We start from the raw sequence: 26911 nt of genomic DNA on the forward strand, positions 1-26911 counted from the left end.
GTGAGCGAAGAGTGGCACCGTCGACATTTTCACGTCGTATTTCTTCTTCGGTTTGGGCTTGCCATCGGGTTGGGGTTCCGAGACCGTGATAGCGCCGTCGAGCTCCGGTTCCAGGACAGTCTCATCGAACATCTGAGCGCTCTAGTACATCTAGTTAGAGCTGCTCACAGCCATTGACAGCGACCAACCGTTTGACACCACTCGAAATCTTTTACATGAACCTTGATTTCCTCCATTTGTGCATGCTCAAAGCAACGGTGGACGAACTACAAAAGGGCACAAGTTTATCAGTGTCAATATCGTTCCTTCAGGTGATGAAACTCTCCAGTACCTTGGAATTGCTCGCACAACCCCGCATAACCACCTCAGCGGTAGGCTTTTCATCATGGAGGATGACACCGATAGATTGAAGTGCCGCACAGGTTAGAGGACAAATGGTTCCTAGATGTTCCAAAAACCCGAGTGAGATTTGACAGACCGCTCCAGTTTGGTTGGCTAAGAGCAGCGGGAAGACCAGGGAGATGACGAATTGCACCACGTTCTCCAACGGGCCATACCACCTCGACACAGACTTCAGGGGACACCTCTCTATCTCGCCATCCGATCCTTCCAGTCCCATGCTTTCACCGTGGTCAGGTCATTAACGGCCACGGACTTCGAGGCCCTAGCCGGTCTGCTTGCCAAACTGACAAACTTGCGTGCGTTCATATGCACTCGGCATTCACCGGATCTTCCCGCTGCCCTTAGCCGGCCAGTCTGGAGCGGGCTTTCCAATCTCACACGGGTGTCTGTAACACCAGAATATCTACAAATAATTTGGCCTCTTGCCTTTGCGACGCTTCGATCCGTCGGTATCGTCATCTATGCTCCAAATCTAACCGCTGAGTATGTTTTGCGGTGTCGTAGCGCCCATTCCGAGGTACTGGAGAATTTCATCACCTGAAGGAACGATATTGATACTGATACACTCATGCCCTTTTGTAGCTTGTCCACAATTGCTTTAAGCGCAAACAAATGGAGGAAGTGAAGCTTCATTTAGGAGATTTTGAGTGGTGCCAAACGGTTGGTCCCTGTTAATCGATGTGAGCACGTCTGACTGGATAATCTAGAGCACTCAGGTTTTCGATGATACTGTCCTGGAACCGGCACTCGACGGCGATATCACGGTCTCGGAACCCAAACCCGATGGCAATGTCTTGAACCACGGCCATACCATTTTCCTCGACGCAGACTCCGGGGGACAGCCCTCTGTATCGCCATCCGACCCTTCCAGTCCCTTGCTTTCACCGTGGTCAAAGCCACCGCTAAACGATGACTGGTGTAACTCCACTTGAATATCTGTCGAGGTCCGGTTTGAGGTTATGTGCAAGGTAGAGGGCCGTAATACGTGCTCTCTGCGGGAAAAGCTTTGAATCGGGAAGGAGAGAGGTGTATCAAGGGTGGGGTGAAGTCGACTGCTTTCCCTGGGCCGTTCAGATCTTGCATCAAGGGTGAAGGTCCAATCTCAGGTAGCCCTGATGCCTAAACAACCCAATATCGAGCATACTGGAGCTCAGTTCAAGTTATCATGACACTAGGTGCAGGGAGGGGGAAGAGCGAGGGGATGGTCAATATCATCGGACCATGTCGATATCCAGTAGCACTAAGCATCTTGCATGCTATCAAGTGTCTCGTGTGTGTTCGGAGAAGTGGATAGGGGTGGGCGTGAGGGGGTGGGGATTGTGTGAAAGCAAAGGCCCAACGCAAAGGCCCAGACAACATAGGTTGACCCCTGACAAGCGACATCCCAGAACGACGAAACGCGTGTACGAACTACTCTTGATCAGTACTTCGGCCACAACACGAAGAGCCCTCGTACTGGTTCAATCACGACACCCATTCCTGCATTCTGGCCATTGCTCCTTCCTGCTTGTTCACCTCTTTCACGTTCCAACCAGACACTCTCCAGGTCGGCGTGTCCTTGCACTCTACGGAGTTTCCACCTTTTTGAACAGGTTCCTGATGCGATAGCGAGCTGGAGCGTCCGCTGTGGCTCACACGACCGCCAGCAAGAGGGGGTATCGTCTCTCTTGGTTCCTCCGGGAGCTCACCACTTGCTCCTTTACGAAGATTTACACCCTGAGAGCAACAGGAGAGGCGCGCCATGTTTTGTTTTTGTTGTTGGTGTGGTGGAACGGTGGTGGGCAGAGGAGAGGTGGTCGTAGCCTTGTGTGGTTTGAGCAGCACAACCACGCCAATGGGTGATCATATACTCACCGACAAGCCTGTATGCTCTGCACGTCCTGCAGCCTGTCCCCTGGGAAAATATAGTATCATAGTGCGATCGACATGGCGTCACATCAGGCAAGCACCCAAGAATGATCATAATTAGCTAGATGGAGCTCGGAGACAAGATGTATCCATAAAGAGCAGGACAGGTTGCGTCGAGGTAATCGGGTATGAGCTTTTGCCGCTGTCACGCAGTAACGAGTCGATGGTTGAGATACAAGGTTGATCCTGCTTTGCCCTCTCGTCAGTATATATGCAGGAGATGCCGTCTCAGACGTGGTATTTTGGAATGATCTCAGAGAGATGGTGATGGTTTGCACGGGAACAGGGGATGACACGTAGTATCACGTGGTCGACGCGTGGTACGGATCGCGGACGCGCCCGAAAAGGGTAATGCTTGATTAAGTGGAGATGTAAAGAAAGCAAATCGTGCGAAGGGGGCCGAACACACGTCCCCGCTCTCCTGCGACCGCCCCAGCCTTCGGCGCTGTTCCATGCAACGGCGGATTCTGTCCTTGATATGTAACGAGCAAATCGCCGTCTATATCACGCGTTGGGACGTGCTCAACGAACCAAGATATATGCCCCTGTGTAGACAGCCCCAACAAACCTAGAGGTCTCCTCAACCTGAGGACCACGATTGCCATGTCTGCGACTATATATATCCGCAATCCCTCCGATTTCACAGCATATGTTAGATCGCGCGCGACATGGTTGCTCAGGCCCAGGATCCACATCTCCCAACTCGCGGGCGCAGACCGGCTCAAAGCCATGCTTGACCTGCATCCATTGTACTACTAAGACTAGCAAGCATGACGTATCTATGTAGCAGTGTGCTGGTTCCAGGCACAGGAATAATAGAAGACAGTCACAAATGAGGGTGCAAGGATATGTAAAGCAAAATGAAAGGTACGACGATTCACTCGTTCCCTGTGTTGAACACGGATGAGCTTGTTCAGGACTCATTCTCGATGGTTGGAGCAGGAATCAAAGCCGCAACGGCTCTATGATTCTCATAGACCATCGCCCATCTTTCAGGGTATTGAATCTTCTGCTGCCTTGAATGTTGAAGTGGCTCTCCCAACCAGGCGTGATTCTTGGTGTCGACTATCGTCCCATGTCTTGTTACAGTAAACGTTCGAAACAGGCGATTGTTTGGAATCCGTTCGTGAGCGACGAGTGGCACCGTCGACATTTTCACGTCGTATTTCTTCTTCGGTTTGGGCTTGCCATCGGGTTTGGGTTCCGAGACCGTGATATCGCCGTCGAGTGCCGGTTCCAGGACAGTATCATCGAAAACCTGAGTGCTCTAGATTATCCAGTCAGACGTGCTCACATCGATTAACAGGGACCAACCGTTTGGCACCACTCAAAATCTCCTAAATGAAGCTTCACTTCCTCCATTTGTTTGCGCTTAAAGCAATTGTGGACGAGCTACAAAAGGGCATGAGTGTATCAGTATCAATATCGTTCCTTCAGGTGATGAAATTCTCCAGTACCTCGGAATGGGCGCTACGACACCGCAAAACCTACTCAGCGGTTAGATTTGTAGCATAGATGACAATACCAATGGATCAAAGCGTCGCATAGGCAAGAGGCCAAATTATTTGTAGATATTCTGGTGTTACAGACACCCATGTGAGATTGGAAAGCCCACTCCAGACTGGCCGGCTAAGGGCAGCGGGAAGATCTGGTGAATGCTGAGTGCATATGAACGCACGCAAGTTTGTCAGTTTGGCAAGCAGACCGGCTAGGGCCTCGGAGTCCATAGCCGTTAATGACAGCTTCAGGTGCGTGATCGTGGCTGGAATGCTTGCAAACAAGGGCTCCAAAAAACGCAGATTCCTTGAAGCTCTGTCGTAATGATTGATCTCATCATGTCCAAATACTCTGAAGAGAGGCCCTTCAAAATCAAGCATGTTGAGAGAAGGACCAACCCATGCCGTCCAAAATGCCATGAACTCCTGGCATGCTATGTCCTCGCCAAAGGGATCTCGGATCGCCACATTCAGCGTGCTGACTTCTAGGCACTGGAGGCCCACATGTTGTTGAGGAGGAAGTTCGAATAGATTGTTACCGGCTTCGATCCAGCAACGCAGGAAACCGAGAGATGATAGATTGGGAATGCCGAGGAGAAATGTGTGAACATCTTGAGTAATATCAAGGGTGACAAGGTTCAAACTGCGCAGGTGTGGAATCGTTGACACAAAACTGAATCGAGGAAGAAAAGGTTCGTCGTCGCAGAGGAGCATGACGTCTCTGATAGCCTTGCAGTGCCTGAGTACAAACTCGGAGGCGGCGAGGTAGTTTCCCCTGGTGTATTGGACTAAGTTCCCATCCAGGCCGGAGAAGAAGATGTTCGCTTGAGAATACAGATAGTTGACGCCGATTTCATGCATGTACCGACACGTGAACATCAAACTGAGAATGCCGTTTCCTTGGTCTTGATCGAAGCACAGGGCAAACAGGTAGTGCCAGACGTCGTGGGGAACCCTGCTCAACCAATCATAGCTGTTGTTGTCCGCCGGGTTATAATGGAGCATCGGTGGTCCAGGCATGCGAGTTCTTATGGAGCAGATTGAAGATGGAGCTGAGAGAAGGCAGGTCAGTTCCAGGCGCCTATTTATATGGCTGCTGAGCACACGCACGGCAGAAGAGATCATTAACCACAAAAACGGAGGGATATGTTGTCGAGCTCTAGATCGTGAGCCAAGGGTTAGGTCGGTGTGCAAGCTGCGCACCTAGGGATCTGAGCGTGCCACGTAGATAGAGGGTCTGCTCACGCAGACCTATGCTCAATGCCATCGTCGTTCACCACAGGTTATGAGCCCTGTCTAGACGCAGGTGCATCCATCATCGATCCGAGCCATCCACCCCTAGATCATGTCCGGTGAGCAAGACACCACCACCACCGTGAAGTACACGGTCAAGGCTCTGACCCGCGAGAACTGGATCTCGTGGAAGTTCCAGATGCAGTCTATACTCGAGGAGCGAGACCTCTGGGGGTATGTGGCAGGTGAAATTGAGAGACCACCCGAGCCAGCACCAGGCCTGAGCGAGACCGAGCAACTTGCCTATCGGACTGAGGTCCAGAGATGGCGCAAGCATGACCGGAAGGCCAAGAACCAGATCACGAACAAACTTGATGACGAGATCCTCCTGAACGTGATTCAGTATGAGACCTCGAAGGAGATCTGGGACTGTCTATGCACGTACATGCAAGACCAGGGACAGTTCGGCTATGCGATCCTCCGACGCAAGCTGAACACCACACACTATGACGACTCGACCGATATGAAGGATCACATCAACTCGCTCTGCAAGCTCCGGATCCAGCTTCAGCAGACTGGAGCACAGATCAAGGACGAGGAGTTTGCATGGATCTTGATCACGTCACTCCCTCCTGATACATGGCGAGATTTTGTCAGCCGATACAACTCGATCCCAAACCCCAGCTCCGAAGCCGTGATCTCAGCCGTGATTGGGGAGTACATGCTCCGCAAGGAGGCATCAGGCGAGGGTGAGGGAGCAAGCGTGCTCTACACCAGAGAGTGCGGGCGAGGGAACCGAGGTCGAGGATCAGGTCGAGGATCAGGAGCAGGACGCGGTCAAGAGAAGGACCGGTCCAAGGATGAGTGCTTCAACTGTGGGAAGACCGGGCACCACAAGAACGAGTGCTACTCAAGAGGAGGTGGTCGTGCTGGCGAGACCCCACCCTGGCGTCAGAAGAACCAGGACCGAGCGCATCATGCGAAGGAAAGAAGCAAGAAGACCGAAGGACCTGACAGTGTGCTTCTATCGCTAAATCGGGCAATGCTCGTGACTTCTGACCAGCTCATGCGACATGACTGGCTCGCAGACACGGGAGCCTCGACCCACATAGCGACAGACCGTGATTCATTCACGGAATACACCAAGACCAACACTGCTCTCCTCGGACTAGGGGACAAGCCAAACATGGTCCTTGGACGAGGATCTGTCCATATCATGTTCATGAATCATGGAGTTGAGCACAAGGTCTTATTGAACAATGTGATCCATGCCCCCGATGCGGGCATCAACCTACTCTCAATCCCCCGATGTGATCTTGCCGGCATGAAGACCGAGATAGGGGGAGGACGATTGGTCATGCGGAAGAAGGACGGAACGGCTGTCGCAACCGGCAAGCTCTTGACCTGCAATCTGTATAAGCTTGCTCTCAAGACCGAGAAAAGAACCACGACAGACCATGTCTATGTTGCCGCATCTGATCACGTCATGGCCTGGCATGAGCGCCTCGGCCACCTGAACATTGGATACCTCCGCCAGCTCATGACCAAGAACATGGTCACGGGCATGAAGATTGACCTGAAGACGGATGAGTGCGTATGCGAGGGATGTGCAATGGGCAAGCACCACCGATCCCTGCTCCCTACCCATGACAGACCGCGGACGCGCGTGAACAAGCGCCTACACAAGGTCCACCTTGATCTCATGGGCCCGTTCCCCAGATCTATTGGCTCAAGCGAGTATGCGTTCTCGATTGTCGATGATGCAACAAGCTACATGTGGATCTTCATCATGAAGCACAAGAGCGATGCCTTCATGACATTCAAGAAGTTCAAGAACATGGTCGAGCTTGAGACAGGAGACCAGATCCGGGTCATCCAGGCTGACAATGGAGGTGAGTTCATGAACAAGAACTTCAAGACCTTCCTGGACGAGACTGGGATCCGCCTGATCACATCTGCACCACATACACCAGCCCAGAACGGCACAGTTGAACGCAGCCAGAGAACTGTGGTTGAGCACATGAGGTGCATGATCGAGGAGAAGCGGCTTGCAAAAGGACTCTGGGCAGAGATCTTAGCAACATCCATCTATCTCAAGAACAGGAGCCCAGCTCACGGACTCGAGACCACCCCATATGAGGCCTACTATTGTGAGAAGCCAGATCTCACACACCTACGACAGATCGGGTGTCAGTGCTACGTGCTGATCATGGATGAGGCCCGCAAGAAGCTCGATTCCAAATCGCACAAGTGCATCTTGGTCGGGTACAAGCCCGACATGAAGGGTGTGTACTGATGCTGGGATCCACAAAGCAAGACTATCCGCAGATCACGGAGCGTGATCTTTCACGAGACTTTTGCCCGCCGCACTGAACCTGATCCCCATGTCGAGATCACCTCCATCGAGGGGGAGCGCAAGGACAAGAGCGATGAAGGTGAAAAGATCGAGGAGAAAGAGGTCGAGGACCTACTAGATCAGGCACCTGACCCAGACCCGTCAGCTCCACGTCTACGCCCAAGAAAGGATTACGGACCACCAACACGCTCAAGTGCTCGAATCAAGAGCCGGAATGCAGAATAGAACATGGAAGGAGACCCAGCTGATCTTGCACGAGCAAGCATTGCAGTTGAGTATGCGTTCCTGTCCATGAACATGAGCCACGATCAAGAGGAGCCACAGTCATATGCACAAGCAATCACGTCTGAGCATGCCAAGGAATGGCATGAGGCCGCGCAAACCAAGATCACCCAGCTCGAGCAGCGAGGCACCTGGGAACTGGCTGAAGCACCCAAGAACGCAAGGATCATTGGATCTAAATGGGTGTTTAAGATCAAGCGCAACAAGGAAGGGGAGATCGTACGATACAAGGGCCGCCTTGTGGCCCAAGGCTTCACCCAAGTTCATGGAGTGAACTACTTCGAGACTTTTGCTCCCACAGTCAAGCCAACCACAATCCAGATCCTGCTAGCATATGCAGCAGTGCACGATTGGGAGATCCACCAGATCGACGTGGTCGGAGCGTACCTTCATGGTGAGCTCAAGGAAGAGCTCTATATGCGCCAGCCCGAGGGTTTTATCAAGCCCAAGCATGAGAACAAGGTCTGTAGACTGATCAAAGGTCTGTACGGGCTCAAGCAAGCGGGACATTACTGGTACAAGAAGCTCTCGAGCACGCTGCAAGAACTGGGATTCAAGATCCTTGAGACTGACCGAGCATGCTTCATCCGGATGGATCCATTCTGCATTATCACCATGCACGTAGATGATGGATGGGTCTTTACCAAGACCAGACCTGCAAACATCATGAGCATCAAGAACGAGATTAAGAACATGTTCAAGATCACGGACGAGGGGGAGCTCCACTACTCACTGGGACTCGAGATCCACCGTGACCGCGCCAAGCAGCAGATCACTATCTCGCAGACCGGCCACATCCTGCGCACACTCAAGCGCTTCGGCCTTGAGCAGGCCAACATGACACGGACCCCCTTGGATCCCAATATCCGCCTCACGCTCGAGAACTGCCCGGACCTAGAGCACATGTCAGATCACGAGCAAAACGAGCACGAGAAGAGCAAGGCATGCTATCAAGCCATGATCGGCTCCCTCATGTACATGACCGTGATGACGAGACCGGACATTGCATATGCGGTCCAGCATCTGAGCCAGTACTTAATCAACCCCGGACCAGCTCACCTCACGGCAGCCAAGCGTGTGTTCCGGTACCTGAAGGGAACCAGTGAGCACAAGATCACGTACACGGGCATGCAAGATCACGGACCTCGTGAGCTCAAGCCCATGGTCTACACGGACGCGGACTGGGGCAGCAATCTTGATGATCGACGGTCAATCTCAGGTTATGTGACCATGCTCGCTGGAGGAGCAGTCTCATGGTCATCCAAGAAACAGCCGACCGTGGCCTTATCGAGTGCAGAGGCCGAGTACATGGCCGCAGCTCATGGAGCGAAAGAGGCTCTGTGGATCAAGAACTTGATCACAGAGATCACGGACCAACAGCATGTTCTCCTACTGTCCCACGGACCTCATGCTCACAGATCTCCTGACCAAGCCGCTTCTATCCATCAAGCACGAGTTGTTGATCGAAGGGTTAGGACTGGGCACAGCTTGAGGGGGAGTGTCGAGCTCTAGATCGTGAGCCAAGGGTTAGGTCGGTGTGCAAACTGCGCACCTAGGGATCTGAGCGTGTCATGCGCAGTAGGGTATCACAACTTAACTCCCTCATAATCATGGACGAGGATGGAAGCAATGATGTCCCTCATAATCATGGACGAGGATGGAAGCGATGATGTCCTCGTCGCTTCCATCCTCGTCCATGATTATGAGGGAGTTAAGTTGTGATACCCTACTGCCTGCTATGGTGAACAAGACTGTCCTGGTACTTACTGGCATATACACATTCTTCATGCGCATAACCACACACATAAGAGCAAAAGCCAGGCACTCGTCATGGCCCTTAGGTTCCACTGCCACCTTTGGTATCATACTCACGTTAACCCTAAACGGCAGTACTACCATCCTCCTCGCCAGCTGCAGAGGGTACCACTCTGTCATTTTCACTGGATCGGGAAGATGGTTGGTGTTGGCAAGAACTGTGCACATAGTGTTCACGGATACCATCCCTACATTAACGGAGTCACCTAGATAGAGAGGGTCCGCTCACGCGGACCTATGCTCAATGCCATCGTCGTTCACCACATATGTTTCACTGGTACTACAACAAGGCGGCCAAATATGGTGGAAGAGTGGTTACTGTTCTAAGGGTCTTTGGCCAAAAAGAGGGGGTAGGGACAGGTGTGCGAGGGAGCGGTTTCTAGGGGATATCGTCACTTCCACAGGTGCGTGACTGTGGTCATCTTCTCCGAGTAATGCAAACAAAGAAGCAAGTTGAGTTTGTTTGATGTCTGATCCTACAAAGGGGGTGTTTTTCCTCAGGACCACGCAAGATTGTCACAGGGGGCATTCTCGTCACATACCTGTCGAATGGCACTACTGCAGACCGCCTTCCCCAACGGGTTACCACCTTCCTAATGCAGACTCGAGAGAACAGACCAGTATCTCGCCATCTGAGCCCTCAAGTCCTTTGTTTTCGCCGCAGTCAACAACCACCTCTCAATGAACGATGACTGGTGTAACTCCCCTTGAAGTCTGGTTTGAGGTTATGTGCAAGGCAGAGGATCGTCGTACGTGCTGGCTTTTGAATCGGGAAGGAGAGAGAGGTATGAGCGGTGGACTAAAGTTGATTGCTTTCCCTCAATCGGTCGGAGGAAGTCTCACGAAAGTGCGTTCTGCAAGAGTGGTGCTCAAGCTTGTGTCATTCGCCTCTGACATGGGATCACATCCAAGTGAGGAGCATGTACGGCAGGACGTTGTCCATCAAAGCAGCGAAATCCACCCGGGGGTCATTGGGGCTGGGAGAGGCGCAAGAAGCGGAATATACGGGTGGGCATGAGGGTCGCGATTGCGGGAAAAGCAAAGGCCCAGAAAACGTAGATTGGCCACTGACGAGCCACATGACCGGAAGGACGGAAACGTGCGTACAAGCTACTCTGAATCAGTACTTAGACCACCACACGAACAGTTCTCGTACTGGTTCAAGTTCGACACCCGTTTCTAGGTTCTTCTCATTACTTCTTCCACTCCCCTCCTTCACGCTCCAAGCGAAAACTCTCCACGTCGGCGTTTCCTTGCACTATACGGATCCCACCCCTCGTTGAACAGGTCCCCAATGCGATAGCGAGCTGCATCGGTCCGTTGTAGCTCAAATGACCGCTAGCAAAGGGCCGTGTCGTCTGTCTTCGTTTTCTCCAGGAGCTTGCCACTGTTTTCTTCACGAGGATTTACACCCACCGGGTGGAAAGAACAACGGGAGAGGCGCGCCATATTTTATTGTTGGGGTGGTGGAACGGTGGTGGGTGGAGGAGAGAGGTGGTCGAAGGCTTGTGGAGTCTGAGCGGCACGACCACGTCAATGGATGATCATATACTCACCGGCACCGTGTATACTCTGCACGCCCTTCAGCCTGTACCCATTTGGGAGATATATGTTCATAGCGCTTTCGACATCGTGTCACATGAGGCAAGCACCCAAGAATGATCATAATTGGCTGGATGGAGCTCGGAGGCACGATGTAATGATCGCCCTGCACTCAGGGATCGTTGACAGACTTCGCATCACAGACACATGCCATCTCCGGGCACGCAAGCCCGTCCGGATGGGGAGCAACAACAGATGCACTATGACTATACGGGCATGTATAATGAACATTGCAGGTTGCAAACATATAAGTTACATTGCAGCATGAGGAGGCGTGAAAATCAAGGAAGAGACTCAGGAGTCATATCACCGGGTGAGAAGACGATACTAGTCAGAACAAGGCGCATATATGTCGTGTGCACCAAGGCACCAAGCCAACGACGCCGTAGTGGGAAGATACCTGGGGTGGCGGTAGCTCAAGGCTTGCTGCCGAAGTTGACGCTCAAGTCGAGACAGATCATGTCCACATCGTCCTGGGTAGATCCACGCACGTTCACAATGAATTTGGCTGCGACGGAGGGCACATATATCAGCGTGATGTCAACGCGGGAGTGTGGAGATACGCACTGCGTGGGATCTCACGTGGGAGAGTAACCGTCTTTGAGATCGCATAGTGTCCGGCCTCGACAGGGCACTGCACGGTGACATTGGCCTTCTGACTATAATCATTTCATCCTTCAACATGTGCAATAGACACACAGGAAAACAATGCTTACGCCTCCATGCATACGTCGAACTGCTTCTTCAAAAGCTGGATCATTCCAAGCTTCACAGTGACCTCGGCAAAGGAGCCATCCTCGATGGAGCTGCGTGCGGTGCCGACCACGTCAACAGTCATGTTCTTCCCTGGAACAGGGGGATCGGGTGTAACCTCAATGGATTGGACCTCGATGGCAAAGGAGGGATCGCCTGCGGTGAACAGTCAGTATGGGCGTGTACCGCTCAGAGCAGATAAGAGACAGGGGTCGCTGAGGAAGAGAAATGATGGTGGATAAACGTACCACAGTCAGACCATGTCCATCCAGCCTGTGCAGTCACATCTCCATCATTGAAAAGAGGCAGCTGGGGGAGGATAGAGCCGAACGTCGTTGCCGCAAGAGCGGAGAGAGTGATGAGAGTGCGGACGAACATCGTGAGTTTGAGGAGAGTGCTGGAGTAGGAGAATTGATAATGATAGCGATGGCCTGTTCAGATAGAGAGCGGAGGGGGAGGAAAGACAAAAGGTGATAAGGGGATGGGAAGGAGAGTAAAGAGTTGTACGCGTACCCCCTAAGCGTGCGAATGCTGATATCGGAGTCAGGAGGAGACCACACCCCGGTGCGGTCCCTCATCCCTCGCCGACCTTCTGATCTCACCCTGAACATAGATTACGTCATTAGGATTTAATCCCTTTAGAGTGTTTGGGCACCGCCACCATCATCCACTGATGCGTGTGCTGCAACACGTGACAACACTCGACGTGCAAATTGCTCCTCTCTTCAAGTTGTGCAGCGACTATTAAAATCTATTGAATGTCACAGTTGGAGGGTTGAAGAACGTGCGGATACATAGTAGGCATTTGTCAAATGCAAATGTAGTCTCATTTGCTAAACATGGGTTTATGGGAGTACAAACATTTTGATTTCAACTGGGCGCTCATCACCAGTTACAACTGCTGCGTAGTACTCGGTATAATGTGTCTGAAATAGTATAGGTCATGCAGCGTGTCCGATAAACGGTGTCATGCAGGGCGTGCGTTGTCCAGTGCGAAGCGGCCAGCGTCACCGACACGAAACTACCTCCCACTCTCGTCGTTGGTACTATAAGACTCCTGGATACGACCATGCAAACAATTCAATTACCTTAGATCCGCTCCATGCAATATTCCCTTCCAAATCCTCAATCAAACTGGTACTGGGGTCGATTGAGTTGAGGCCTGGGTGGACCTGCGGTTGAAAGGCTGTGACGATCCCAGGCACAATGACGCGTTGTAGACTAGACTCGTATCGTCAGAGCTGATCAAGAACGTCGATGAGCCTTTGGTTGATGTTGTGGTGAGTTGCGAAGAAGAGACGGGCAGCTGACTAAGAAAGGAAATGGGTCCGCAGCCACTAAAGGACTGTAAGTCGCTTCCGTCATCCCCTTCATCCTCCTTTCATCCCCGTCCACCCGTCCCTGTCCCTACCTCCTCTCCCTTTCCTCTCCCCTCTCTCCGCTTCATCCGCAATATGAACTTCGCTGTGCCTTATCCACAGGCACAGAATACCAACAGTCTTCAGCCTGCACCACGCATTTTGACCTATCCTTCGCCGCCTCCTGCTCTAAATGGAGTGCCTTCGGGCACGGCCGTCTCCTACGGCGGTGCCCCGCAAATGCAATCGCAAGCGGAGGAGGAGAAGATCTATCAGCTCGCGATCGACCTGATGGATCCTGCCACTCGGGAGACGGCGCTTTTAGAGCTGAGCAAGAAGAGAGAGCAATTTGAAGATCTTGCTCTCGTGCTCTGGCATTCCTTCGGTGCGTGTTTCACGCGACCCCAAAAGCCGCAAGGGTTCGATCTCATCAATTCTCGTTTCTAGGAATTATGGCCATCCTTCTGCAGGAGATTGTCTCGGTTTACCCGCTGCTCTCTCCTCCTTCTTTGACCGCCCATGCATCCAATCGAGTGTGCAATGCTCTTGCTCTTCTACAATGCGTTGCGAGTCACCCGGAGACGCGTGGACTCTTCTTGTCAGGCACGTGGACGAGGTCAGATTGATGTTCATATCGGCTGATTCCAGATTTTCAGCCCACATTCCCTTATTCCTCTATCCTTTCTTGAACACCACCTCCAAAACGAGACCATTCGAGTACCTTCGCTTGACGTCTCTCGGCGTCATTGGTGCTCTGGTCAAGGTACGATCGCTTTTTCCTTGTTGGGACTGCATGCTGACTTATGACAGCAAAATGACAACACGAATGTCATCCACTTTTTGCTCTCCACGGAGATCATCCCCCTCTGCCTGCGGATCATGGAGACGGGGTCGGAGTTGTCAAAAACAGTCGCGATCTTCATCGTCCAGAAGATCCTGCTCGACGAGACGGGATTAACGTACATCTGCCACACTTATGAGCGCTTCTATGCGGTCGGCACCGTTCTGAGCAACATGGTGTCACAGTTGGTGGAGAGTCAGGCGGTGAGGCTGTTGAAGCATGTGGTGCGATGCTACCTGAGGTTGAGTGACAATATGAGGTGCGTACCTCGAACCATTCACATTATCCCATGCTAATAGCTGCTGATTCAGGGCTCGGGAAGCTCTCCGCGCCTGCCTGCCCGAGCCTCTGCGCGATGGCACTTTTTCGCAGTTGCTCAAGGGCGATAGCGTAACGAAACGATGCCTCGCGACGCTGCTGATCAACCTGTCCGACCGAGTCGAATAATTCGGGGACGGCAGAGCCGGCCACCCCGGCGAGATCAGTTCGTGATCTATACCCGACTACTTCGGGCTGCCGCCCTAGCCAGTCGCCCTCCTTCTCAAGCATTTCCCCCGTCCTCGCGCTCTGCATCCCGCCTATGCGCTAGACCGGACGAGCCCATTCTGGACCGCAATATCTCATGACCGACTTTCGACTCTTGTCTTATCCCTAGTTCTCCCATATCTCGGCTTTCGGCTTTCGCCTTACCGGCTTCTCTCTCCGTCTGCACAACCTTGACGCCTCTGTTGTTTTGTATCCAATATCCAATCTCCCTGGCGGTACCTTGCACGACCCTCCGTACTATCCTCCCACGCACGCCTATGCATCCTCCCCTTCCCTCCTGTCACCACCTCAACCACCTCAACCACCTCAACCACCTCAACCACCTCTGTACAACTAGTATATCTCACGCTCACGCCTGGCATTTTCCCGCTCTCCCTCTCTTCCTCCCTCCGTGTCTTCTGGTTATAGTAGCATGGCATAAAGGTTCTTTGCGCGCTCTCCCTCGGCTGTGGGCTAGTTTACGCTATTTGTTTGAATGATATAACACTTTTTCTCTCCTACTCGCTCAAACTTTGCCAGCTGGGCAGGTATATTCTACAACTACGCCTCGCACACCACACCATTTCGTCAGCTCGTCAACGCCGAATATTCGAATGATATAACACCGTTTCTCCGTCCGGTCTCATCGTACCTTCCTCAAACAGTGCCAGCTCAGCAGGTACATGCATCGCACGCACGCACGCACGCATCGTCAGCTCTACTTCGCCCTGCCATTCATCTCCCCCTTAGGCATCCTAGGCATCCTAGGCACCCTCCACGTCCCCAGCGCATAATTCGCTCTCACAACCAGTAAATCCTTCAACATGCCCAGACTATCCCACACCAACCTGATCTTGCTCCCGCCCACTTCGTGCCATCCGACCGGTACCTCAGCCACAGGGGCGCGGAGCATACTGCATAGAATGAGAAGCTCGACGTCGAACATCCAATGAGTGACGTGTTGAGCTGGGAAGAGGAGCTGCGCTAGAGGGCGGGAGAAGAGCTTGAACCCGCATTGCGTGTCTTGGACGAAGCCGACGCCGAGCGTGCGCAGGATGGTGTGCAGGCCGTGCATGAGAATGTTCCTTATCAGGGAGCGCTGGGCGTTTGTCAGTGGGTGCAGGTGGCTGGGAGAGGGGGAGGAGAGACGAACTTTGACCACTGCGTCCGTGCCTACTAAGTGCGCCCTGCTACCGACAACACACGCATACCCCGCCCCTACCCTCTCCAGCCTTGCACACTCCTTCCACACCCTCCTCAGATCCTCAAACTTGGTCGCCCCGTCCGCATCTACAAACAAGATCCTAGCGCCGCGGGAATGGAGCACGCCGTGCTTGACCGCCCCGCCCTTTCCGCGGTTTTTCTCTAGGGTGACAACGCGGATGGGGATGGTGGGATGAGCGCTTGCGTAGGAGAGCGCGCTGGCGGTGGTAGCGTCTTTGCTGCCGTCGTCGACGATGAGGATCTCGTATCCTTCTTGTCCCTGTACGACTGGGTGATCTTCCACCGGCTCGGAGGCTTGGAGCTCTTCTTCCGCCGCACGCGCTGCGCGAGATGAATGATGCTCCTCGAGGTAGGGGATGGCTTCGTCTAGCATTTTGGGAAGACGGAGTACTTCGTTATATGCGGGGATTATTACTGATAGTGCGCATGATGCGGGGGAGGAGAGGGAGGGAAGAGGCTGAGGGTTGGGGGAAGAGGCAGTGAGGAATGTGAGTTCTGAAGGTGAAGGAGGAAGGATGCGCGATGAGAGGATGAAGAGGATTATGTAGAGTGATGATAATGATATGAGTATGAATGCGATGATGATAGGTAGCCACATGGTGGGAATGTGAGAGGTGGGGATGAAGATGGTCTATATGCGCATGCTCTGGAGATGGAGAGAGATGAGGGACGCGGTGGAATGAAACACGCGACGTGGATGAACACAGCCACTAGGGTCTGGAATGGGCGCTTGAATGGATGGAATGGGAAATACAACGGGCGTCAATATACACAACACGTAGACAGCAACTATCTCAGTCATAGGCATGGCATCCTCTCAATTACCCCCTACTGCTCTCATGTCCACACTGCTCGATTGGTCACTCATACTCACTCTCGTATTCGGAGGTTGCTGCTCAAACGCTTGGTCACTCGGTCGTCTCCTACAATCAACACCCAACATAGGCAGATCCATTTCTTCCCACTCTCAGGCTATCCTAACCCCATCCAGGTTCCGCACTCACTTTCCTACAAATATCATTCGTCGTCCTCCGTCAACTTCCCTCCTTCCTCATCTTCTCCCCTTTTCCAGGAACATCACTCCCCCTCATCCCATCCCTCAAACCACACAAAGTACCTCTAACCAGATGGGTGCTCGACGTCCTCCTCGTCACTCTCGTCAGTATGATGAACAACCAGGTATTCAAGTACCGCATCCCGCTAACAGTGCAGATCATATTCCGCTCCGGAGGTGCGCACCTTGTCTTCCCCCTGGATCCTGCTCACGCACACAGGGCTCGCCGTAAGTCTGCTCTTCGGGTACTTTATAAAGCGCAGGCAGTACAGCGTGCTCCAAGTAGTGCGTCTCCCTCTCTCCCCCTCCCGTCCCCCATTAACCCCACCGCACAGCTCTCCGTCCTCCTAGTAACCCTAGGGATAATCCTCGCCACCCTCTCTTCCCGCCCCGCTCCCTCCTCCAGCCCAACCCACGTCAACCCAGCAGACTACGCCTCGGGCATCGCGCTCCTCCTCGGAGGACTGTTCATCTCCGGAATCCTAGGCATGCGCCAGGAAGAGACGTATAAGCGGTACGGCCCTCAGTGGCAAGAAGGGCTCTTCTACACTGTCTGCCCCCCCTCTCCCCTCCCCTCCCTTACGCTAACACAGAAACAGCACCTTCTCTCCCTCCCGATATGGATGCTCTTCCTCCCATCGATACGCGCAGGCCTGCAAGCGATATCAGAATCAAAGGACACGACCGCGTTTTACCTCCCGCCTAAGCTCCCACTCTCCCCGACATGGAGGATCAAGACTCTCTATTGGGCGTTGGCGCTGAACGTCTTGAGCCAGTATGCGTGTGTGGCGGGTGTGAACCGGCTGACGACGGTGCGTCCCCCCCCCCCTTCCCGGTGCCTGCTATAGATCTAGCTGACGGCTAACGCCTCGTGTCGTGTCGTGTTGGGTTGCACGAATAGAGAGTCTCGAGCGTGGCCGTAAACCTTATACTCACTGCGCGCAAAACGATCAGCGTGGTGATTAACGTCCTTTACCTGGGGGAGGGGTGGAACATGGAGCTTGTTTTGGGCGCGGGGATGGTCGGTGCTGGGACGGTGCTGTATGGGCTTGTACCTGGGAAGGCGATGGCGATGGCGGATGTGGTGGATGCGGTGAAGGAGAAGGAGAAGGAGAAGATGGGCAAGGAGGAGTAGTCGAGCAGCCAGGGAGCTACCCACGGATGGGAATGGACAGATAAGAACGACCGGACAAGCAAAGGTGTACACATTACTCTAGATTCATACATGCAAATGCGCGTGCTTCGGCATTCCCCTCTCCTTCCCCCCTTCCTCCTTCTCCCCCTTGCCCACCGCCTCCCTATGCTTCCTCGCCCACGTCCCTGCGACAATCAACGGCCACGCGACGGTCGCGTCCGCAAAAACCTTGACAGCCTTTGCGTCCCCCCTGATCTTTCCCCAGCTCACGGCCTCATCCGGCCTCGCACCCGCATCACTACCATCAAACTCCTGGGCCGTGTTGACAAACACCGAATAGTCCGCCCCGTTCCTCATGAGCATCGCGTTAGCAACATGATGCTTGCATACCCCTCCCCCGAGGACGACCATCCCCGCGCGCTTGCAGTCGTACGCCAGCCTGTTGAGTTTCCGGATATCGGAGACGAGGTCAACGACGAGCCCCGGGTGGGAAAAAGAGTGGAAGAAGATCATATCCCCTAACGAGCCGTCTGTGAGCGCAGGGCAGAAAACGGGGATGTCGTTCTGCGTCAGATCATCGTGCGTGAGCGTGAGCTGGCCAGAGCAGGCAGGGGCATGCACACGCACCTTCCAGCACCAGTACAACACTGAACTCTCATCATTGATCTCCTTCCCCAAGCGGGCGATAACGCTACTCGGGCTCCAGAGCGTGCCCAGCTCTTTCTGCTCCTCAAGCATCCTCGTCAGAAGCGGGTCGATCCATTCCTGAAACCTACAGTAATTATCGTTCGGCACCAACAGGTTCCCGATCCTATTGAGTCCCTTTTCCCGCAAGTCCTTCCCCGGAAGCTCAAACTCCGCCACGTACGTCTTCCCGAGGCACTTGATCAGATCCTCCTCAACCCCACCCGCAGTCGTCACGAGACAATCGACATACCCGTGCTGGACGAGAAAGCGGATCACCTCCCTCACCCCGGAGGAGATCATATTGCTCGTAAAGCCAAGGAAGACCTTGCACCGTGTTTGCTCCCGGATGAGGGGGTCGAGGTAGTGCTCTGATTCGTCTGGTTCTGGGGGGTCGTCAGATAACCGCCAGGAGATCTACTGACCCCCGTCAGCCGGTGTCAGCGCAAGAGCGCGAGTGCGAGGCACTCACCATCTGGTTGATCACGTCTATCGCTCGGGAGATACCTGTCGCCTGGAACCCGGTTGTGCCAAAACATCGCAGCAGGTCGTCCAGGGAAAGGTCGGTGTTGAAGTCCGGGCCGCGTACTTCGGGCAGCTCCCCGCCTAAGTCGACAGAGGGCTTGAACACCGCTTCGGAGGCAGTGGCGGCTTGGGGTTGGTGGGACATCGGTTATGTGGGAGTGGACGTCGATGTCGATGTCGATAAGGGCGATGATAGTGTACAAGTTGCCCAAAAAAATTGGCTCATGGTGAACGGAAGTATTTCATCTCACGCTTCTCGCGACTTTTATCTCGACGTCGACGTTAGTGAAGGTGAGTAGCGCAGTGAACACTGTTCGCTAGATGTTGAACAACTTAGGAGGGTAACGCAGCTATCATGCGCCCCACGCCGGCCTCACTCGCACGTATCCTCCCCCGCTCTAGCGTCCCTCGCAAGCTCGTCCGACCCGAACTCCGCCCTCAGCCAAACAAAGCCAACGCACCGACGCTCATCTCCAAGCTGCTGGAGCAGAAGAGGGAAACGATCAGGGCTGGGCAGAAGTGGCCTGCTAATCTTAGGATTGAGGAGCCGTTGACGAGGAAGGACTGGGTTGGGGTGCCGAGGGATCTGAGGGCGGAGCTGAAGAAGCTGGTCAAGGAGAAGTAGGGAAAGGTGTGTGGGATAGGCTTTGTGTGGATTGTGTTTGGCTGACATGAACTAGGTTTAACAGGATACGCTCTTGTGTGGGCATGAGTCAAACACATTGTATTCTACGCAGATTGGCATAATTCAGCGCTTCTCTTGAGCACCATGGCTGTTTGTCTGTTGTAGGCGCACGGAATGTCTGGTACTATAAAAGCTGCCTCCAACACACCCTCTGGTGAGTCGTACGCCTCACCACATAAATAACAATATCTTGACATAGTTCCACAGAAACACTGAAGAATAACATATGTAGATACTGAACAAGGGATCTATGCCTCTCCGGCCTTCTCCACGCTCTCCTTGTCAAACAAGAACTTCATGGTCTCCACAACAGTTTTCCGCAAAGGGATCAACTCGATGTCAAAGACCCGCTCGGTCTTAGCCACGTCATACCCAAAGTGGTCCGGACCCCTGGTCCTCACCGTCGGAGGTAGACGATATGCCTGATGGGGGAATTCCTCTTTTACGATATTGACCAGCTGCTCCATGTACCATTCGTCGGAGATGGCGAGGTAGCGCTGGTTCTTGGCTTTGTCGTTTGTCAGAGCAGCAACTTGCAGATACGCACTTTTTTCAAGTTCAGCTGAATCCCTATAGCAGCAGAACCACCACTCACAGATCACGGACATCGACAAAGACAGGCAAGCCAGTCTCGTCAATCTCCTTCGCCTGGCCGCTAAGAGTCCACCACAAGACCCACGTAGAGGTATTCAAGTTCCCCAGTGTGAGATCAGGCTGACCAGGCGGGCCCCAGATGAAAGGCGGGCAGAAAGTCGTGATCGAGAATCCAGGTTTCTCCTTCTCGACAAAATCGAATGCTGCCTTTTCCGCCAGGCTCTGAAAAAACGAGGTCAGATCATCCGCTTGCTACGTATATGTAGCTGTACGACTGACCTTGGAAGCAGAGTAGACAAACAATGGATGCGCGGCCCCGGCCGCCTGCTCCCACGTCGCAGGGTTCCAGTCCTCAGCTGTATACGTATGTTCAGGCCAAAGCCCATTCCCCTTCATCAGATCCCAAACCGCCACAAAGCTGCTCGTAAGCACCACCCGCTTGATGCGCGAGTACTTGGCCGCCGCTCGGAGTGACGAGCGTCAGCTCCCGCGCGGGCTTGAGCATCTCTTCGACGTTGTTTGTAAAGTTCATGTGGAAAGGAGAGGCCATGTGGATCACGTAGTCTACGCCGGAGAGGGCGGAGGTCATCCTTTGCTCGTCCATCAGGTCAGGGACGACGACCCTTTCGATCGACTTTGACTCGGTTGGGTACATCTTGTTGAACGCGTCTGCCTTGGCTTGCGAGCGCTGCAACTGTACGGTCAGATTTACCGACCGCTGTAAGGAGCAACACGCACAATGCTGCCCTTGACTTTGTATCCCCGCTTGATGAGCTCAAGCACGGTTGCGCTGCCTACGAAGCCGTTGCCGCCGGTGACGAAGACCACGTTTGAGGAAGTTGAAGACATTTGCTAGGTGAACTTTAAAGAGTGAGTAATGTTGGTTGAGGGAGCGCTGCGAGTACTGGGGCGAGAGGTTTGCTGTTTTGCATTCGTTCACCAGTACCCGAAGTCTTTATACCTCTCTAGCAAAGTCAAAAGCCTGCACACCCACCCGTCCGCAACTCCCTCCCCGCACTAGTCCAATCGCCCCATGAATGAAGCCGACCGCAGTAACATTCCCTCGTGGGGAAGGGATAGCTGACTCAGACACTTTATCGCTCTGACCTCTTGGAATTGGGAATCCCGGCGTCAGTGGGGAAGAGATGCCTAGGAGGAGCGCTGTAGGAACTGTGTTGTAGGAATCCTGGCGAAGGAAGATGCTCCTGATGCTGTTGCTGACAAAGACTGGAAGTGGGGTTGCGTGGTTGTTTCTTCGAGGAAGGCTCGTGGCTGACTCAGCAATTTCTTGAGGCATGGAGAGTTTCGTGGACCGCCTTGTGCATATGCATTGATGCCCAGTCGGCTGTCTGTGGTTGGGTAGCTGGTATAGGTGTAACATAGTAAAGTTCTAGTGGAGGACTGAAAATGTTCAACATGTATGTATCACGCGGAGGTGGCGATGAACATCAACATAATAGATACACAATTAAAAGCCAGTATAATAATACAGTAACAAAAAGAGCTACAAGCATAGCTGTTTAGGCTGCTCCAAAACAGAGGAAACGAGCGAATGGTGGGCGTTGTCCACCCGTTAGGCCTTTCTGCGGGTCCGGCGGAAGTGCATCTGACAGAAGGAACTTGAAGAAAGGGGGACGACTTGGGAAGCCAGAAGGGGAACAAAGGAGGGAGCGCGTTACTGCCCCCGGCGCACGACCGCCGACTCCCTCCTCCCCCTCCCCGCAGGCGCCCAAACCGGCAGTATAACCCCACTCCACCCAACCCACCTCCCTGGCCTCCCGTACCCCACTTCATCCGCCTCCATACACGGCCGGTCCCCTTTTCTCCAAGGGACGTTACACCCCGGCAACTTCCCGAGCGGGCCTAATAAGCCCACTTCTTCCTGGGGGATATACCCTTCCAGTTCGCAGGATTGGGAAGCGGCCTTGTCCGCGTGGGGTAGGAGAGTGAGACATTCACCCCCAGTGTCAGCGGTGTACAGGTTCTGCCGGTGTTGACATGTTGGGTCGGCGAGTGCTGCGCTGAGGATGTTCCTATTCCATCCCATGGCGAAATCTGAGTGTAGGCCTGCGCGCGTCAGCAAGCAACACTGCAAGACACACCGGGAGGGACGTACTGTATCCCGTCGTATCCCCGTTAGACATGATCAGTTCATGCGGCTCATACTCATGCGAAACGTATCCAAACTCGAGTACAAGCTGCGGGAACCTAACGGGATGCGTGTCGGGGCAATCGCCGCCACCCCCATTCTCCGCATACGCGACATGCGCATGATGATCCGTGGAATCCGTGTTCTTCCCGTCCCAGCAGTTTGGGAAGGGCACGGAAGCGCGCAGGAACCCCTGGCACTTGTACGGTGGGAACCCGCGCATCGCCAGCCCGTCCGTCGGGTTGGAGAGATCTTGCTGACAGTCAAAGGTCGCGTATTTGCTGCCGTCGTAGGCGTTTCCGGTGGAGTTGAGTGACATGGCGTTCCCCGCGAGCATCTTGAGTCCTTCTGGAAACGCGGTGGTGGGTTCTTCCCCCTGCCCGTGCGTGAGCACTGCGCTGCTAGAGAGCGGAGACAGACTCACCTGCTGGAGGTAGTACACCCTCACCTCGTGCACTGGCAAAGGCTTATACTTCCCTCCCTTCCGTCCAAAGACGGGCGAAGTCCAATAATTACTCTTGTCAACCTTGGCCTCCATCGTCGTACAGTTCGCAGAAGCGTAGGAGATGTAGGAATAGGTGGACTGGAATGCCGAGCCGCCGACGACGAGGTGGGTGTGCTGCGATGCCTGGAGGGGCTGGACGATGGGGTCCATACGGGCTAGGACGAGTGGTTGTGCGAAGAGGAGGAACGCCTGGGCTGAGGGGAGCAGGGGTAGGAGAGGTATGAGAAACATTGTGCTCGAAGGTCGGGGTTGGGTGTATGCTAGTGCTTTGTGCGGTGTGTTTTAATATGAATGAGCGTGCGCAGTCTTTCAAGAGAGTGGTGTTTAGACCCAAGATGACAAGAGCGGATAGAGAGCAGAAGAAGGAGGAGATGAGCGTGGACGATGGAGCGCAGCAGGCGGGGGCGGAGGGGAGATGGCGGTGGTGGTGGTGGTGATGGAGGGTGGAGTGGACCACTCGAGAGAGGTTATAAGCGAATCGGACTCCCGGTCCAAAAGAGGGGAAAGGTCCATCGGCTTGGGTGGTGTGTTGTCCTGTACGAAGAGGAGGATGTCGTCACCCAAAGCGTGGATGATGCAGATGTCTCATCACATAGACGTGTCATCGTACACGCTAGCCATGTAGATCCAGCGCAGGATCATACGCCCAGTGATCGTAGAAAAGACGTCATCACCCTCCTAGGCAAACACCTATCCCAAAAGGGAAATAGGTGCGAGCTGTCGTCGTCGTCGTTGTTGTTGCAGTCACAGGATATTAATAGCCGGCAGATCCTTCGGCAGGTATACCACACCCAGGCCGAGACAGCACACTAGAGACACAGATCCAGAGCACGAGCGTCCTGTTGATCGTCCAGAGACAAGAAGAAAGAAGAAGCAGAAGCAGATTGATCCCGCGCTACACCTGGTGGACAAAGGAAACTCTGCGTGGCATGACAATGTTGTCACTGATTTCCAGTGATTGCTGCATGCTGCACACGTACAGGACAGTTACCGCCATGCCAGCGTCGTGAAGTGAGATGTAATCCCCACATACGAATACAACTGATTACACATCTCCAACGTTCCAGCATTCCCCACTCCCGGAACAAGATACACAGTGACACATATCCACCTTCCCTTCACACCTCCTTCGGCACCCTCCAAATTCTCCTCGTCCATCTCCGTCTCCTCAACACCCCCTTCCCCAGTAGCGGGTCCAGCGGTCTCCCCAATTCATCCGCATACACCCACCCATCGCCATCCGCTCCCCCTCCCGCCCACCCCGCAAAAAAGTCACATACCCAGCCTTCGTCCACCGTTTCCCAGCCAGGGATAAGCGCGACTTCAAACGCGCTGCGCAGGCCTTCGGGCAGCCACTGCTTGCCTATCTGCTCAGAGGCGCCTTCTGGTAATCTAAAGGTTTCTCGTTCCCAGGTCTCGATCAGGCCCCAGGTACGCTCCCCCCCTGCCCGAGCGGTCCAGTGCGAGCAGGTGAGCGCATCGTCGTCCTTTGCTTTGAGGGCTACGAGGCTCCCTAGGCTGTGAAGCTTGGCGAGCAGGTGGGGGTGGAGCGGGAGGACGGAGGGGTGGGTGAGGAGGAAAGGGGAGAGCCCGAGGCAGAGGAAGATGGGCCGGAGGGGGAGGTACGGCAGGAAGGGGAGGAGGAGGAGCACGCTGAGTGAGAGGAAACGCGTGAGGGGGATGGAGTACACCGTGCGCTGCGTAAGGTGCGGCAGGAGGGGCAGGGCGAGATCGTATATGTCTGAGCTGGGTGGGGTTAGTTAGGCTCTGAGGCACCAAGGGGAAGGGGAGAGGGACGCACGCGAAGCCCATAAGGTTCTGGATGGCTTGGACGTTGGCGAGCCATTCTGTGCTTCCTTCTATCGGTAGAGGGGGGACTTGGGGAGCGTCTCTTTCCGGTCGAAGGTAGCTAGGCAAGAGCACGCAGAGAAGTGCGAGATGCGGGAGGAGGAGGATCATCCGTGGGAACCAGCCTATTTCCTTAGCTCCTGCTAGCTATCCAAGTAAGGGGTACGTACAGAGGAATGCATACCCCGCCATGCAGGCCAGCGTCACCCTCTTATTCCGCCACATGAGCACCTCCTCCACCCTATCCTGGAGCCAGAACACGACCCCGCTCCTGGGAACAAACCTCCGAAAGTTAGCCGTAGTAGTTCCCATACTCAGCGGCTGGCGGGCGCTGAGAAGCGGCTCGGTCTCAAGTTTCGCGCGAGGGCTCGAGGAGGGAAGGGAGGAAGAGGAAGATAAGAGTAGCTGGGTGAAGTTAAAGCTGGAGCTAGAGCTGGGCTTGGGCGTCCCTGATCCGGGGGTACGAGCGTTCCCAGATAAAGGGCTGGGTGAGAATGGAGATGCGGAGATGGGGGAGAGGGGGAGGGGGCGGGGGAGGGAAGGAGGGCGAGGACGCGTGCTGCTGCTGCTGTTGGTTGTGCTGGGGTTGAGCAGCGTTGCGTAGGGAGGAGTGTTGGGCGGTGGGATAGAGGCTTGCATCGGATGAGGAGGGGCCATGGTGGGCGCTTGAGTAGAAAGTGAGCTGCTAGTAGTGCGTGGTCACTACTTGCGGAGTCACTGAGTCCGTGTGCCCGAAATGGAACTCGGCGTTGCGGAGTCTCGCTTCCGAACTCGATCACGCGTCGATCATTACGACGCGTCCTCTCTTCCAAGACGCGTCCTCATCCTCCTCAAACTCGCAGCTTGCAACTCGTCCCACACTCCAGAGCACTCCAGAAACACCACCTCCAGCAGCAGACCACCCTGCTCAAAATTGAGAACAACCAAACGCACAGCGGACGATGTCGACTATCCACTTCCTCCCCCCTCGGGGACAACCTACGAACCCCACGCTACACCTCATGCCTTTCCATATAGAGCACAACGGCCCTTGTCCTCTATCAACTTACTTCCTTGTCCGTCCTGCCTCTGATTTACCCTCTGCCTCTGCATCCACATTTGCATCTACATCTGCGCCCACATCCGTATCCCCCTCAACCTCACTGCCCGACAAGACAGAAACCCAAAGCCCTGGAAACCCCTCGCTCAAAAACCGGTTCACCTCCAGCTTCAGAGGCAGAGCACTAAAAGGCGTCCAAGTCCCCCTTCCAGAGGGTTACACCGGTGTGCTCCTGCGTTCTTCAGCTCCTGCACCGGCACCCGCTGCTCGGGTCCGCCGCCCCAGCCCTGTCAAGCGTCGTTCGAGGAAACGTGCTGCTTCACCCATCCCTGTCGAAACCGACGGCGACGGCGACGCGGGCGAGCGGCAGGCAGAAGATCAGAGGGAGAAGAAAGACCTCAGGATCGAGGGCTGTTTCGAGGGTTTTGTTCTGTGGAACGCGGATGTAGACGTGGATGAGGAAGATGAGTACCTGAGAACGCTCGGGGAATGGCAGAGGCTTGCTGCACTCGTGAGTCGTTCCCTCAGAACTAGGGAGACGCGCTGACGAGTGGTAGATACATGACACGCATTTGGGAGGGGACGCGTAGGCATGCCCATTCCCTGTGTATGCGGTTTCAGTAGCGAACTTGTTCTCCTCGGAAGGTATCGCAATCTAGCAGGTATACTCGCGTATCATTCCAGTTCTCGTTTGCCTCATCCTGGGCCCCACGACCCGCCCCATCAATCCCCACTGCCTGCGAGCCGTCGTCCAACGCCCCGGCTCTCAAAAGTGCGTCACCTCTCTCCGCTCGAGCTGACAAGCCCGCCCGGTGTGCGTCCCTAGAGCTAAGGGTGTACGTACTTCTGCCAGGAGCGGGAGAGCCGTCCGCTCTGGGCGTCTGATCGGGACTTGGGG

General features: G+C 54.3%; 13 protein-coding genes across 13 annotated transcripts; 5 read left to right on the forward strand and 8 right to left on the reverse strand.

Annotated features, from left to right (window-relative positions):
* Positions 1-525: 525 nt before the first annotated feature.
* Positions 526-2553, reverse strand: DACRYDRAFT_21217 (uncharacterized protein). Its single transcript, XM_040772296.1, has 4 exons — positions 2257-2553; positions 1859-2205; positions 1222-1812; positions 526-562 (listed from the first exon to the last, which is right to left on the reverse strand). The coding sequence occupies exon 2, from the start codon at positions 2143-2145 to the stop codon at positions 1867-1869; it is 279 nt and encodes a 92-aa protein (XP_040630653.1). The 5' UTR covers positions 2146-2205; positions 2257-2553; the 3' UTR covers positions 526-562; positions 1222-1812; positions 1859-1866.
* A 1289-nt stretch (positions 2554-3842) lies between these two features.
* On the reverse strand, positions 3843-5287 carry DACRYDRAFT_115090 (uncharacterized protein; the record flags this gene model as incomplete). Its single annotated transcript, XM_040769935.1, has 2 exons — positions 4917-5287; positions 3843-4858 (listed from the first exon to the last, which is right to left on the reverse strand). Exon 2 carries the CDS (start codon positions 4824-4826, stop codon positions 3843-3845), a length of 984 nt encoding a protein of 327 aa, XP_040630654.1. The 5' UTR covers positions 4827-4858; positions 4917-5287.
* Positions 5288-10202: 4915 nt separating this feature from the next.
* Positions 10203-10714, forward strand: DACRYDRAFT_21220 (uncharacterized protein). The gene is made up of 2 exons (XM_040772297.1): positions 10203-10602; positions 10649-10714. The coding sequence occupies exon 1, from the start codon at positions 10220-10222 to the stop codon at positions 10508-10510; it is 291 nt and encodes a 96-aa protein (XP_040630655.1). The 5' UTR covers positions 10203-10219; the 3' UTR covers positions 10511-10602; positions 10649-10714.
* A 591-nt stretch (positions 10715-11305) lies between these two features.
* On the reverse strand, positions 11306-12236 carry DACRYDRAFT_21221 (uncharacterized protein). The gene is made up of 4 exons (XM_040772298.1): positions 12096-12236; positions 11811-12003; positions 11662-11753; positions 11306-11602 (listed from the first exon to the last, which is right to left on the reverse strand). The coding sequence occupies exons 1-4, from the start codon at positions 12223-12225 to the stop codon at positions 11511-11513; spliced, it is 507 nt and encodes a 168-aa protein (XP_040630656.1). The 5' UTR covers positions 12226-12236; the 3' UTR covers positions 11306-11510.
* A 1209-nt stretch (positions 12237-13445) lies between these two features.
* On the forward strand, positions 13446-14493 carry DACRYDRAFT_49105 (Rcd1-like protein; the record flags this gene model as incomplete). The annotated part of the gene is made up of 5 exons (XM_040774882.1): positions 13446-13590; positions 13653-13803; positions 13854-13968; positions 14016-14305; positions 14358-14493. 5 exons carry the CDS (start codon positions 13446-13448, stop codon positions 14491-14493), a joined length of 837 nt encoding a protein of 278 aa, XP_040630657.1.
* A 796-nt stretch (positions 14494-15289) lies between these two features.
* Positions 15290-16393, reverse strand: DACRYDRAFT_49430 (uncharacterized protein; the record flags this gene model as incomplete). The annotated part of the gene is made up of 2 exons (XM_040774899.1): positions 15290-15670; positions 15725-16393. 2 exons carry the CDS (start codon positions 16391-16393, stop codon positions 15290-15292), a joined length of 1050 nt encoding a protein of 349 aa, XP_040630658.1.
* A 208-nt stretch (positions 16394-16601) lies between these two features.
* Positions 16602-17984, forward strand: DACRYDRAFT_105920 (UAA transporter; the record flags this gene model as incomplete). The annotated part of the gene is made up of 6 exons (XM_040768166.1): positions 16602-16683; positions 16787-17026; positions 17070-17134; positions 17185-17400; positions 17449-17661; positions 17751-17984. The coding sequence occupies 6 exons, from the start codon at positions 16602-16604 to the stop codon at positions 17982-17984; spliced, it is 1050 nt and encodes a 349-aa protein (XP_040630659.1).
* An 84-nt stretch (positions 17985-18068) lies between these two features.
* Positions 18069-19367, reverse strand: DACRYDRAFT_77488 (Deoxyhypusine synthase; the record flags this gene model as incomplete). Its single annotated transcript, XM_040776274.1, has 3 exons — positions 19141-19367; positions 18612-19085; positions 18069-18548 (listed from the first exon to the last, which is right to left on the reverse strand). Exons 1-3 carry the CDS (start codon positions 19336-19338, stop codon positions 18069-18071), a joined length of 1152 nt encoding a protein of 383 aa, XP_040630660.1. The 5' UTR covers positions 19339-19367.
* A 50-nt stretch (positions 19368-19417) lies between these two features.
* Positions 19418-19818, forward strand: DACRYDRAFT_105922 (uncharacterized protein; the record flags this gene model as incomplete). The annotated part of the gene is made up of 2 exons (XM_040768167.1): positions 19418-19484; positions 19544-19818. 2 exons carry the CDS (start codon positions 19418-19420, stop codon positions 19816-19818), a joined length of 342 nt encoding a protein of 113 aa, XP_040630661.1.
* A 308-nt stretch (positions 19819-20126) lies between these two features.
* Positions 20127-21321, reverse strand: DACRYDRAFT_87933 (NADP-binding protein; the record flags this gene model as incomplete). The annotated part of the gene is made up of 5 exons (XM_040776830.1): positions 20127-20424; positions 20474-20694; positions 20752-20925; positions 20948-21160; positions 21211-21321. 5 exons carry the CDS (start codon positions 21319-21321, stop codon positions 20127-20129), a joined length of 1017 nt encoding a protein of 338 aa, XP_040630662.1.
* Positions 21322-21961: 640 nt separating this feature from the next.
* DACRYDRAFT_115095 (uncharacterized protein) lies at positions 21962-23357 on the reverse strand (the record flags this gene model as incomplete). The annotated part of the gene is made up of 3 exons (XM_040769936.1): positions 21962-22539; positions 22589-22997; positions 23046-23357. 3 exons carry the CDS (start codon positions 23355-23357, stop codon positions 22148-22150), a joined length of 1113 nt encoding a protein of 370 aa, XP_040630663.1. The 3' UTR covers positions 21962-22147.
* An 887-nt stretch (positions 23358-24244) lies between these two features.
* DACRYDRAFT_99289 (uncharacterized protein) lies at positions 24245-25085 on the reverse strand (the record flags this gene model as incomplete). Its single annotated transcript, XM_040777584.1, has 2 exons — positions 24245-24872; positions 24928-25085. The coding sequence occupies 2 exons, from the start codon at positions 25083-25085 to the stop codon at positions 24245-24247; spliced, it is 786 nt and encodes a 261-aa protein (XP_040630664.1).
* An 830-nt stretch (positions 25086-25915) lies between these two features.
* Positions 25916-26603, forward strand: DACRYDRAFT_105926 (uncharacterized protein; the record flags this gene model as incomplete). The annotated part of the gene is made up of 2 exons (XM_040768168.1): positions 25916-26524; positions 26571-26603. The coding sequence occupies 2 exons, from the start codon at positions 25916-25918 to the stop codon at positions 26601-26603; spliced, it is 642 nt and encodes a 213-aa protein (XP_040630665.1).
* Between the last annotated feature and the right edge of the window lie 308 nt (positions 26604-26911).

The sequence above is a fragment of the Dacryopinax primogenitus genome, assembly GCF_000292625.1.
Source record: "Dacryopinax primogenitus strain DJM-731 SS1 chromosome Unknown DACRYscaffold_5, whole genome shotgun sequence".
In the NCBI taxonomy this organism is placed as follows: Eukaryota; Fungi; Basidiomycota; class Dacrymycetes; order Dacrymycetales; family Dacrymycetaceae; genus Dacryopinax; species Dacryopinax primogenitus.